Raw genomic sequence first — 13,209 nt, forward strand, 5'->3', positions numbered from 1 at the left:
CCATGGCAACTCTAACAAAGGAAACCATTTAATTTGGACTGGCTTACAGTTTCAGAGGTTTAGTCCATCATTGTCATGGTGAAACGTGGTGGCCTGAACAGACATGGCATTGGAGAAGGAGTTGAGATTCCTATGTCTTCACCCACAGGCAACAAGAAGTGGTCTGTCTCACTGGGTGTAGATTGAGCATATGAAACCTCAGAGTCCTCCCCCACCCATGGCACATTACTCCAGCAAGGCCACACTCCCACCAGGGCCACTCCCTTTAGAGGACATTTTCTTTCAAACTATCACAGGTATTTTCCAGAGCACCTGCCATCTAGTGGCAGAAGTGGGAGTCACCAGCTGTTATTTAAAGGAAACATCTCAAATTTTACATTAATGATTATGATCCTGGGTCTTTTAGGAAATCTTACTTATAGAAAAATTATAGCATCTTGTCATATTTTTTAAGATAAAAACCTTATGAATTTTCTCCCAGAGTTACAGAGTTGTCTGAGCAGTTAAGAGCACTTGCTGTTATTGTAGAGGACTCGGTTTTGGTTCCCAGCACCCACGTGGCAGTTCAAGTGCCTATAACTCCAGTTCCATGGGTCCTGATGCCCTCTTCTGGCATCTGCAGGCATTGCACACATGTGGCACATATACATATGTGTAGGCAAACACACATACCCATCAAATATAAATAAGAAAATCTTTCTTACAAATCTCTCCCAAAAGACCACCCTGACATGTTACAAATGGCACCCCTTAAACTGTTCAGAATTCCCACAACTTTTCTGCTCGTACCTCACAGTTCTGACACGTTGATCTTCACCTTGCCCAGAAACCTCTGCTCATGTCTGTCCATCACCTTGAGAGATAACCTTTATTTCTGACAATGCAAATATTTTTATCTACCTTCACTTCTTCAGAAAACAGTAACTCCATGTTCTTTCCAGCAGTCCGAGCCCTCCCATGCCCATGAGCACCTTAGCACTTAGCATTTGCAGCTTAAGTGCGAACCTTTAATCCTTAGCGGTGAGTGTCACAGACAATCTGGTATGCTGTGCTAGGGTACATACCCTTCACATTGTTGGCGGTGGTCAGAGAATTGTTGGGAGTGATGTTACACAGCTGATCAAAGCTGTGAGAACTATATTCCTAAAAGATAAATTCAGTTCAAAGCTACAAGGATTTGGGGTTTCAGTATGCTTTCCTTTTTTCTGTATTAACAGAAAATCTTCAAGCTTGGTTCAGAGAAATCTCAAAACAAATACTGTCACTAAATTATGATGATTCTACTGCTGCAGGCAGAAAGACTGTGCAGCTAATACAAGCTTTGGAGGAGGTAAGTGTTACAGAATATTTGTTTAACTATGCAAGGATGTGTTGCATTTGTTTAATTATATAAAGATCTGTTGTTTTACCTTTCCTGTCTAAAGAACCTGATTGGTCTAATAAAAAGCTGAATGGCCAATAGGAAGGGAGTAGGTATATATGGGACTTTCAGATAGGGAGAGTAAGAAGGAGGAGGAATTGAGACTCAGAAAAGAAGAAAGAGAGACACCAGGCAGATGCCAGGGGCCAGACAGACAGACCCGAGGAAGCAGAAAAGTAGGACATAGAGAAGGAAAGAAAGATAAAGGCCCCAAAGCAAGATGTAGATGAACAGAAATAGGTTAAATCAAGTTAAAAGAGCTACTGGGAAAAGCCTAAGCTAAGGCCAAGCATCCATAATTAATAATAAGTCTCTGTATCTTTATTTGGGAGCTGGTTGGTGCTCCAAAGAAAATTTCAGCTGTAGGTAAGAAAGTCTTTTTCAGTGTAGTGCTTGGGCTGGAAAGTTGGCTCAGCAGGTGGGAGGGTATGCTGCTCTTTCAGAGGACACAGGTTCCATTCCCAGCACCCATGGCAGGCAGCTCACAACCACCTGCAACTCCAACTCCAGGAATCTGACACCTCTGACCTCTGTGGGTACCTGCACACATGTGTGTGCTCACACATGGATGGATACACACAGACACGTGCACACACACACACAATCATAAATAAATTTTTTAAATCTTGAAATTATATCTTAGGTCAGAAGTTACACCTTATGACCCACATGGCTACTCTTCCAGAAGACCCAGGTTCAACTCCTAGCAACCACATAGCAGCTCACAACTGTCTGTAACTCCAGTTCCAGGGGATCTGGCATCCAGACATACATGCAGGAAAAATAGCAATGCACATAAAATAAAAATAAATTAATATACATGTCTAAAGATATTTCATCAGAAGTAACCCTTGTAGTGTTATATTCAGTATTCTTAAATTAGGCTAGTAACTGTCTGGTCAGCTGAGTAGAACTGTAGCAACAATTGTTAAGTCTGAACTTGAATAAATACATGCTTTTAGAAGCAGAATTATAAAAATAATCTAGGACTATTGGGGAGATTGTCATAAGGTATAAAAACAAAATTGTAATTCTATGCCTTCTTTTAGGTATGTAAAATATTGTGTACCTTTGGGAGAGAAATACTAGAAGTAAATACACAAAAAATAAAAGTAGTTTGTTATATAATGTTATTATCCTTGTAAGTAGTCTATTTTCTGAAATGATTTATATACTCAAAAGTACCTGTATACCCAAAGAAATGACTCTAGCTCAGATTCTTAAATGCTTAGCTGTCTGATTATATAGATTTAAAATGTGAAATAATCATGTTAGAACACTCCCTCAGGCTCCATTGTTTAAAACATCAGCTATACTCTATCCATTAAGTATAGTTAATATTTTCCACTTTCCATACTTTCTTACAAAATTTCTTTTCTATTTCTTTAAGCTTATTCTGATAGTCACTATAAGTAAATAGCAACTCCATCTACTACCTCGTTAGCTCAGGGCGCCTCACTCTAGAACAGCTACAAATGAGTGCTTGTTTGGGGATTTCCTAATCTCTATAGTAGCACTAAAAACAGCTTTATAAGCCTCAGGTTTTTTTTGGCCTTATTTATTTTGGCATGTGGCCCAAGCCTCTTGAGTGACACATGAAAATTTGAGAACTGTAGGAAACCTCAAAAACATGGTATTGTTCTGTACCAGTACATTGGTTGTGCTGTGACTCTCTATGATCTTAGTAGTGTGGACATCCTCAGGAAGAAGATGGCCTCCAGGGTGTATGTATTTCTTCTGCAGTGGAGGGTGAGCCTGCTGGCATGTCAGGTTGTCTACACACACCATGGGAGCAGGGAGGAGAGTTTTCTAATCCTACACACTTGTACTTTCTTAGAACTTGCCTTAGAGATTTCTGAAGCTTAATGTGAAATGAAAAATTTGGTCAAGAAATTGTTGGTGAGTGGTGAACTTTCTTGGAAGTAGTCAAGGAAAGGGTTGTACTGAAGAATTTTTTTAATTAAATGGATCATGTAACACAGGTTCAGGAGTTTCACCAATTAGAATCAAATCTGCAAGTTTGCCAGTTTCTCGCTGATACCCGCAAGTTTCTCCATCAAATGATCAGAACCATTAACATTAAGGAGGAAGTTTTGATCACAATGCAAATCGTTGGAGACCTTTCGTTTGCCTGGCAGTTAATTGACAGGTAATGTGGACACGCTGATGTTTACCCGTGATGAAGGCCACAAGTCCATCTGCTTATCATGTTTCCCTCTTTACAGTTTCACATCCATCATGCAAGAAAGCATAAGGGTTAACCCATCCATGGTTACCAAACTCAGAGCCACGTTCCTTAAGGTAAGCAGGGAATGGCAACATCTGTCTTCCAGCAGAGGGAAGTCTCGGCTTTGCTCTACCCTCATTGGTCAGTGTATGATATTCTCCCCTGTGCTTTCAACCTTTAGGAAATAGTTCATAAACATCTATGAAAATGCCGTAGGTTGGGCTGGAGAGATGGCTCAGAGGTTAAGAGCACTGACTACTCTTCCAGAGGTCTTGAGTTCAATTCCCAGCAACCACATAGTGGCTCATAACCATATATAATGTGATCTGGGGCTCTGTTCTGCTGTCAGGCACACATGCAGGCAGGATACTGTATACATAGTTAATAAAATTAAAAAAAAAAAGGAAAGAAAATACCATAGGTCCTGCAGCATCAAACATCCAGCCAAGGTTTAGTTCTTTATGTAAAAATAAAAATGAACATCCATTTCATGAGTATGCAAATTTGCTTTCATCTTTAATATAAATGATAAAAGTCTGGAGAGATGGTTCTGCTGTTAAGACTGTTGGCTGCTCTTCCAGAAGACCTGGGCTCAATTCCCAGCACCCACACAACAGCTCACAACTGTCTGTAACTCCAGTTCCAGGGGCTCCCACATCCTCATGCAGACATGAATGCTAACAAAATACCAGCGCACATAAAATAAAATTAAATAAAAACCTTTAAAAAATAAGAAAACGGATGGTAAAAGTAGAATGTATGATTTACAGTAAGTCTGTGGCTCGGTCTCCTAAGTGTTTGCTCTGTAGGCCTGTGTTGTGCACTGGGCCTCACCACAGCTTATTGGATGAAAAGGAGTCATGACTGCAAGGAGCTCCAGGGGGTAGCAACTCTCCAGCTCCAGGGAGCCTCCGCGTGGCCACAGCAGCTTCTGCACCTGCTCCCAGCACTGCTGCGGCAGTCTGTGCTGGGCCTGATAACAGACATGGCACCCACATCCCCAGATGCTGCCGGTGGTCAGCGCGAGAAACCCTGCAACAGTAACTGATGACTGCGGGCTGTTTTGTTTTAGTTTAATGTTTCGTCAGAAACTATTTGAGGCATTGCTGAGGTTTGCTGCTTGTTTTCCTCTAAGCTCAAATGTTGCATTAGAAATCCCACTTTTGGGAAAGAGATTTCTAGGGCATTTATGAAGCAAGAAACAGATGTGTGTTGTTTCCTTGCAGCTTGCCTCTGCCCTTGATCTTCCCCTGCTGCGTATTAATCAAGCAAACAGCCCTGACCTTCTGAGTGTGTCTCAGTATTACTCGGGAGAACTGGTGTCCTACGTGAGGAAGGTAAGAAGTGCCTCTGGCTGCGTTTCGGTGACTGAAACAGTGCACTGGTGGTGCTTCCTGTCCTCCATGTTTCTTCCCAGGAATTTCCAGTACCGAAAAATAAGCAATCATTTACTGCAACTGTAGATGTGAAGTGTGATTTTGCTCTCTAAGAAGTCACACTGGTTTTCACACGCCCTTGGCCTTGTCACCCCTTCAGAGTCAGAGCTGGCTGCTCAGGCAGAGCACAACTCACATTCCCTTAGCAGAACTCAGTCCAAGTCTTCGTGAGAACATTGGTTCTTGCTCCAGTCACTGTGATGGGTCAAGGACCCAGCCTTGTCTGAATTCAGAGTCAGTTTATGTCATGCATGGCTGAGAACTTCCTGATGTTGCCAACATCTTGAGCATTGGTCTTTTAAAGTCTGTAACAGGAGCTTGATAAATCATCCTGAGCACTTTGAGGATTAACTCTGTATTCTCTAGCAGTTGATGGCAGAAGAAAATGAGCTTGTGCTTCCTACAAGTGTTTTGGTTTTGTTTTGCAATAGCTTTCTATGTAGCACTGGCAGGCCTGGGATTCTCTGTGTAGACCAGGATGGCCTTGAACTCACAAGAGATTTTTCCTGCCTCCCTGGTGCTGAGATTAAAGGCATGTGCCACATGTCCAGTGCTTTGTAACAGTTTTGAAGATAGTTCTTTTAAGTTTCTCAGCATCTCTGTGAGCAAACTGCCATGCTGCTCACTGGTCCCCTTCTTGCTGACAACTTCATTATTCATCAGCTGAAAAAATAGTGCAGACACTCAATTGTGTTCTTCCTTGTCTTTCTTTTCATCAAAGGTTTTGCAGATCATTCCAGAAAGCATGTTCACATCTCTTCTGAAGATCATAAAGCTTCAGACCCATGACATCATTGAAGTGCCTACCCGCCTGGACAAGGACAAGCTGAGGGACTATGCTCAGCTTGGCCCACGATACGAGGTGCCATATTCCTTTGGTTTCTATCTTTTGATAGTTAAAGCCCAAACCATGAAATATCGCAGTCCTGTGGCTCCTGGAGTATCCCACGGACCAGCCATAAATCACATGTGATTGTGTTCTCACACTCTCAGTGATAGCGTGGTTTGCAGTTCTTAGTGTGCTCACACCATGACTCTTGATGCTTCACCAGTGTCTCCGAGAGTCTGTTCACCCACGTGTTCTCTGTAGAAGTTCAGCTCTTTTCTTTTTCTTGTTCTTCCTGTGCTGCACAATCTGGACTCCTCATATCCACGGTCCTTTGTGCATTTGATACCCGACTTAGGATTACATCCCAGTAAACCCATCATAAGTTGAAAATATTGTAAAAGAAAATACATTTAATGCAATCAGGCAGCTGGTTATTACAGCTCATCTTGAAGCCAGCCCTGAAGTTTAGACCTGAGACACAGAACCCAGAGAAGGACAAATAACTGCTGACGGGGACTGTCCCCAGCATATCCAACAGCAGTCTTTCCCTTCTACACAGAGCCTCACTTCATCCCAGTGCATGCACACAGGTGTCCTTTACACAGCCACACATTTGTTTCCTGTAGCCTTTGCAGGACTGTCGACCAGTTGCTTAGCCTTGCATAGCAATGAGGGTTCTTTCCCGTGACGTCCTTCATCTGCCCTTTCTCTCTGCTGAAGGTTGCCAAGCTTACTCATGCCATCTCCATCTTTACCGAGGGCATCTTGATGATGAAAACAACCCTGGTGGGCATCATAAAGGTAACAGCCATGCTGCTGCTCTGTGGGGCCCATGACTATTTGTTTGATTTTCTGGGAATTCCGTGTGGAACAGGAAGGAATGTGACTGTGCCATTGTGCCACTCAGCAGTTTTGTTTTTACTCATTTGTTGGAGGAAGAGAGCATTATGATCCTGATTGTTCAAAGTTCAGGACAAACTGTGACTTGAACTTGGAATTTCTTGTCGCCCTCTCCTGCTGGCTGTACAGAAAGACACTTTGCATTTAACGAAGTTAAATTAATCGTGGAACAATTAAAAATTGTCCATATGTGCTATCTTTTTAATATGTTGTATAATTATCATAAAACTTCCTGAGATGAAAAGAGCCCTGTGGAGGCAACAGGATTAATAATTCAGTCCACCCCCAGAAAAATGAAATAGGGGCAGAAATTTAAAAATCTAAATCATTTAGAGACGAGGTAAGAAAATGCTGTGTTGCACATTCTCCTAGCCCTCTGCTCTGTTTTCCTGACTTGCATTTTCCTGACTGCATTGAATGACTCTGATTTGCACTTAGGTGGATCCCAAGCAATTGCTGGAAGATGGAATAAGGAAAGAGCTAGTTAAGCGAGTCGCTTTCGCCCTCCACAGGGGACTGATATTCAACCCTCGGGCCAAGGTACAGTGGATCTGTCATTCAGCTCACAGTGTGCACCAGAACACCGAACTAGATAGGCCCTTCCCTCCCCTGCATTTCCAGTATGTGACATGGGGTGCAAACAACTGACATGTTCTTTGATCCTTCTATAATCCACTCATAAGGAAACCCCTTGAAAAGCAACGCTGTCTCCCCCTGCTCATCCTGCGTTTAAAAACTGAACTGAGAGTTATGACTCAGAATTACTTATTGTCAAAGACCTCGTTTACCATAAAGCAGGTAGAAACTATAAAGACTGGGTTTTTTTAAGTTTGCATTATCTATTTTAAAGTATGGTAATTTTTCTAATGAGAAAAATTAATAATCCTGAAATGTTTACATAAGATATGTTTCCCTTCAGTGAATTCACCTTAAGTATTATGTGTAGAGTATGAGATTTGATCATCAGTGTTCATCTTTATGTCCTCCCTATGATGCTTTCTTCCCAGATGAGTGTTAGTCTGTCCTTGGCTGAGGGTCTAACATACTGTCAGTCAGCCTAGCTGCAGAAGGAAGTATTCTAAAGCTGTGACTGTGTCTGAAACCACCACTAAGGTCCCTTAGTTAGTGTGTCATTTAAGTCTAATGTAGGCGTTAGTGTTGACAGTTTGCTCCCATTGACAGTTTTCCTGTCCTTCTGCATAGCCAAGTGAGTTGATGCCCAAGCTGAAAGATCTGGGAGCCACCATGGATGGGTTCCATCGTTCTTTTGAGTACATACAGGACTATGTCAGCATCTATGGTCTGAAGATTTGGCAGGAGGAAGTCTCTCGTATTATAAATTATAACGTGGAGCAAGAATGTAATAACTTCTTAAGAACAAAGGTATTTAACAAGTTTTTTTTTCAATTCTTGACTATATTCATTATTTCTCATATTTAAGATACACACTTCAAGTTTCAGGAATCCCAACAAGAAAGTTTTTGGTTGTTGTTTTGTCTAATAGTTTTACTGAAAATCAGTACTGAAGTCCCACAGAGCACCTTCAGGAGACTTCAGGATAGAAGGAGAGTTGACGTGGGACCTGGCCTCGTAGAGCTTTCTGTGCCACAGAGAAAGCATGGGTAGCCAAGTGGCTGTAGCAGCTGCTGCTCTGCTTGTTAGAAGCCAGCGGGTTACGATGCGAGGCACAGGACCTCCGGACTTTGTGATGCTGTTGGCTTGAGCAGGGCCCCCCAGAGCCCTCCCATAGCAGTGCTGCCATCCCACGTCCCCCAGGCCATGCACGGGTTCCTGTTTCCTCAGGTTTCAGCACTTGCTGCTATCCACTCCCTAACTTCCACTGACCTCGTGGGGCATGAAGGTGACTTTTATTGATGCATGCTTCCCTAATGGCTGTCTAGTATCTTCACGTGTTTATTGTCCATGTGTGTATATCTTCTTTGAAAAGTGGATTGCTTTTCTATTTTCATTTTTTTTCATGAACCTCAGAATAGCACCAAACTCCACTGCCGCTGCTTTAGACAGACAAGGCACTGACACATGCAGGTGACACTGTCCAAAGATTATTTAAGCTAATGCTAGTTTAGATTTTCCAGATTACATTGTCCGTCTCTACTGTAAGACCAAAAAGACCAAGTCTCTCCCGACTCTCCTTATCTCTCACTTTCCTGCAGCCCAGGCTAGCGTCCAACTCACTGTTCAGCCAAGGATGACCTTGAACTTGCTCTCCACCTCCACCTCCCTACTTCTGGAATTACGGGCCTGCATTGCTGTGCCTGGTTGGTGGCACTGTGGATGGCACCCAGGGCATTGCTCATGCTAGGCAGGTACTCTGCCAGCTGGGCTGCATCTCCAGCCTTTTTTTTTTTTTTTTTTTTTTTGGAGACGGCATACGGGATTTATCTGGGGGTATGGAGCCTGTCCGTGTGCTCTTCAGATCCGCCTGCCTCTGCCTCCCGAGTGCTGGGATTAAAGGCGTGCGCCACCATCGCTCGGCTCCAGCCCTTTTTAACAGTTGTTTCTTCTCTGTTTTGCTGTTCTGTGTAGCCTTTGGGACTTTGCTGTTGATTTAAAATTTTCTCTTCAAAACCAAGCAACATTTGTTATTGTTCATGCAGTGCTTGTGAGATTAGTGAGTTACGCTGTCAGAGCTGAAGTAGGCATTTATGGTTTTGTGTTCCAGATTCAAGACTGGCAGAGTATGTACCAGTCCACTCATATTCCAATACCCAAGTTCGCGCCCGTGGATGAGTCCATAACGTTTATCGGTCGTCTCTGCAGAGAAATCTTGAGGATCACAGACCCAAAGTAAGAATTTCTGAGTGTGGCTGAGCTTCAGGCCACAAGACATGTGAGCCTGTGTCACTGAAGTGTGCTCCCTTGTGCCTAGTCTTGTACTTGTCAGCTCATCCTGACCATTAAAGATGGCATGCTTATGTCTAAGCCAAGGACCCGAATACTGTCCAGTGATCAATCAGCATGCCACCCACAGCTATATACTTACTCCTTGTAATAATCTTGGGAGGTAGGCATTGTTGCTCTTACCTCTTCAAAGATGAAGAAATCCAGACACAAAAGCTTACTCTCCTGCCCAACATAACACAGTTGGCAGACAGTGTGCTAGACCATGCCAAGTTTCTGTTCCCAAAGGACTGTGAGTCAAGGTCACACTATGTCCAATGGGTCCACCCTAGTCACATAGGTCTATGTAACTTCAGCGTGACTGGGTGAAAATCTCACGTAATTAAATCTATTCCTGAGAATATCTGGTGGATACCGTGGGCCCTCTTAGTAAATCCAGCTAAACCCATTGACTCTCCCTTTGGGCCTCAGGTGAAGCGGTACACTAAGACCTCACTAAGGTGAGGAAAGAGCAGGCTCAGGTCTTGTGGCTCACTTGTGTGCACGTGCTCACAGAGGACCACAATAGATAGACTTGCCTCTTTCTCTCCCCGCCCACCTGTGTCCTGTTGAATGCGTGTGCATTCCTTCAGCGCTCCATACTGTCCTCTAGTCTGGCACTATTTCGTCTCAAGATTTGTGAAAGTCGGTAAACTGTAGGTAAACCTTTTGAGATTTCTAGCCGATTTTTTCTGCCACAAGCAAGAGAAGAAACAGTCCTTTGTGTCTGTGGCTTAAATTACCAAGCCCTTCTAGAAACTGCCCTGCCTGGCACCCTGCTCACACTTTCAGGGGAGATTAGATGTGACTGGGGATTCATTATCAGAACCAGGGTCCTCTCAGATGTCACATCCAAAGTGCCAGCATGTGTGTGGATGGTGGTGTTTATAACATGAGACCTACATGTATGGCTGGTGGTGTTTATAACAGGAGACCGACATGTGTAAAGTTTGTTGGAACTGTAGACTCTGGGACTACACCCCTTTCCTGCTGAATCAGATTATCCAGGAGTGAACTTTGGACATCTGTGCCTTCTGCAGGCCCTACTAGTCACTCAAGGCCCCTCCTCCATGATTGAGACCCAAAGCTTGAAATGATATAATCTTGCAATCAGGCCTACCTTGCCCTCTGCCATCTCCCCCTTTAAGTCAGGGGTTAACTGGCTTGTATTTCACAGAGCTTATGAGGGTGACATAGGATAACTTGAGTGCTCAGTAGATGATGTTGGGTTTCTGCCACTGTCGTCATTGTACTGTGTTCCCAAGACTAAAGAAAATCAATGAGGGGTTCCAAGAAGATGGGCATCGACCATTTAGTGAGCTGGGAAGGAAGGACACAGCTTCATCTTCCCCTCAGATGTCACCGTCAAAGATCCTAAGTTTCTTCTTTACCAGTGGGATTGACACTAGATTCTCATCTGTCCTCAGTCTCTGGAAATTTCAAGAAGCATCCTGTAAAAGGGTAGCTGGGCCCTAGAGTCCTCCAGCCCGGCAGCTGAACTTAACTTTGTCTTCTCAGCCTGGTTCCCAGGAGTAGCTCAGCCGAGTGGAAATAAATGAAACCAAGGAAGCATACAGTGGGGAAGGGAGACCTAGCTGAGCTTTACCTTCTGTGACATCAGGCAACCATCAGGCAGACAAGATTGATTACCTGGACAGAAGTGAGGAAACACCAAACACAAGTTCTAACCAGTAGTGCCGGCTCGCACTGCAACCCCAGCACTCAGGAGGTCGAGGCAGGGCTGGTATGGTATGGTATGGTATGGTGTATGGTATGGTATGGTATGGTATGGTATGGTATGGTATGGTATGGTATGGTATGGTACGGTACGGTGTATGGTACGGTACGGTACGGTACGAGACTGTAAAACAACCGAAGGCATGCAGCCTGTGCCCTGGCTTGTGATACCCCAGCTCCTGTCCCACACCTCTGAGCTAGGACTTTGGTTGTACCTTTGTTTTAGAATGACATGCTACATAGACCAGCTGAACACTTGGTATGACATGAAGACTCATCAGGAGGTCACCAGCAGTCGGCTCTTCTCAGAAATCCAGAACACCTTGGGGACTTTTGGCCTGAATGGATTGGACCGACTGCTGTGCTTCATGATTGTGAAAGAACTACAGGTGAGCCAGGAACCCCATGTCAGCGGCTTCTCTTGTGGCCGTGGGAAAATATCTGACAAGCAACTTAAGGACAGAAGGCTGTATTTTGGCTCACAGTTTGAGAGTCTGGTCCATCGTGGAGGGGAAGGCCTGGCTTCCAGAATGGCTTCTACTGTGGTCACACTGCTCCTGTATCAGGAAGCAGAGATGGATGTCAATGCTTGGTCCACTTTCTGACCTTAATTCAGACTTGGACCCCAGCTTATGGAATGGTGTTGCTCCTTATGGAAGGCGTGAGTCTTCCCTTTGACATTAAACTTCTCTGGAAGCATCCAGACACACTTTACACTTTGCCAAGAAGACAAAGACTGCCTGTTACAGACCTGCATGTCTGGTTTCTGCCTGGGAAGCATAACAGCAGGTCTCACCTGACAAATTAAACTCAGCGTCCTCCGTGATTTCTCACCCTGATGTGAGGCCTGGCTGACTTTACTAGGTAGACAGGAACTGATAGTAGACTAGAACTTCTTTGGTCAGCATTGCCATTCTAGGGGTAGACTGCTTTAGTTAATTTCAGTTTGGGAAAGAGAGACTTGTGCTGGAAACTTTATCTCCTCCTTACAGCCACTGCTCCTAGGAGGAACCTGGGTATGCTTCCTTTCCATTTAGAGGTTGTCTGACTGAGGTAGATGATGTTCTATACAGCATCTGAATTAACTGGAGTTTGGGGTTGTTATATTTGGATTTTAAACATGGCTTCTTGTTTGTAGAATTTCCTCAGTATGTTTCAGAAAATTATCCTGAGAGATAGAACTATTCAAGATACTTTAAAAACACTTATGAATGCTGTCAGCCCCCTAAAAAGCATTGTAGGTAAGTGTCCTGAGATTCGCCAAGGCAGAAATGACGCTGTATTATTATAACCAACCTTTCTGGATTTACTGAACTCAGATTGTATTTTAACTTTCAGCAAATTCCAGTAAAGTTTATCTTTCCGCCATCACTAAAACACAGAAGATTTGGACCGCTTACCTGGAAGCCATAATGAAGGTATGCTATGGGAAACAGGCTAGTCAATACTATGTGTTGTTCTTTTTTAAAAATGCTGCACGATCCCCAGCGGCAGTAGGCAGCAGAAATGCTGTAGGTCCCAAATGGTGGCGGCAGGCCATGTGGTGGCAGGCAGCGGGCTCTGGGAGCAGCCAGTCCCAGGCAGAAATGGCTGCTGGTCCCAGAGCAGCAGCTGGAGTGGTGGTGGTGGCGGGCCATGTGGCGGCAGACAGTGGGCCCCAGGCAGAGACGAGCAATGGCTGGTTCCAGGCAGGGAGACACATGGCAGGTGGGCAGAAGACAGAAACATGGATAGACAAGACATGCAGGGTGAGGTTGAA

The 13,209-nt window shown here is 44.1% G+C and overlaps 1 protein-coding gene across 1 annotated transcript in view; it reads left to right on the top strand.

Annotated features, from left to right (window-relative positions):
* Nucleotides 1–13,209, top strand: part of Washc5 (WASH complex subunit 5) — a 43,969-nt gene that overhangs the window by 18,712 nt on the left and 12,048 nt on the right. The window contains exons 12-23 of the mRNA XM_005354562.3: nucleotides 1,218–1,330; nucleotides 3,403–3,569; nucleotides 3,646–3,721; nucleotides 4,874–4,984; nucleotides 5,805–5,945; nucleotides 6,633–6,713; nucleotides 7,251–7,352; nucleotides 8,016–8,195; nucleotides 9,496–9,620; nucleotides 11,677–11,839; nucleotides 12,589–12,691; nucleotides 12,789–12,868. Of these exons, the coding sequence (XP_005354619.1) occupies nucleotides 1,218–1,330; nucleotides 3,403–3,569; nucleotides 3,646–3,721; nucleotides 4,874–4,984; nucleotides 5,805–5,945; nucleotides 6,633–6,713; nucleotides 7,251–7,352; nucleotides 8,016–8,195; nucleotides 9,496–9,620; nucleotides 11,677–11,839; nucleotides 12,589–12,691; nucleotides 12,789–12,868 (1,442 nt within the window). The remainder of the gene's footprint in view (nucleotides 1–1,217; nucleotides 1,331–3,402; nucleotides 3,570–3,645; nucleotides 3,722–4,873; nucleotides 4,985–5,804; nucleotides 5,946–6,632; nucleotides 6,714–7,250; nucleotides 7,353–8,015; nucleotides 8,196–9,495; nucleotides 9,621–11,676; nucleotides 11,840–12,588; nucleotides 12,692–12,788; nucleotides 12,869–13,209) is intronic.

This window comes from Microtus ochrogaster, chromosome 15 (assembly GCF_000317375.1).
Source record: "Microtus ochrogaster isolate Prairie Vole_2 chromosome 15, MicOch1.0, whole genome shotgun sequence".
NCBI classification, from domain to species: domain Eukaryota; kingdom Metazoa; phylum Chordata; class Mammalia; order Rodentia; family Cricetidae; genus Microtus; species Microtus ochrogaster.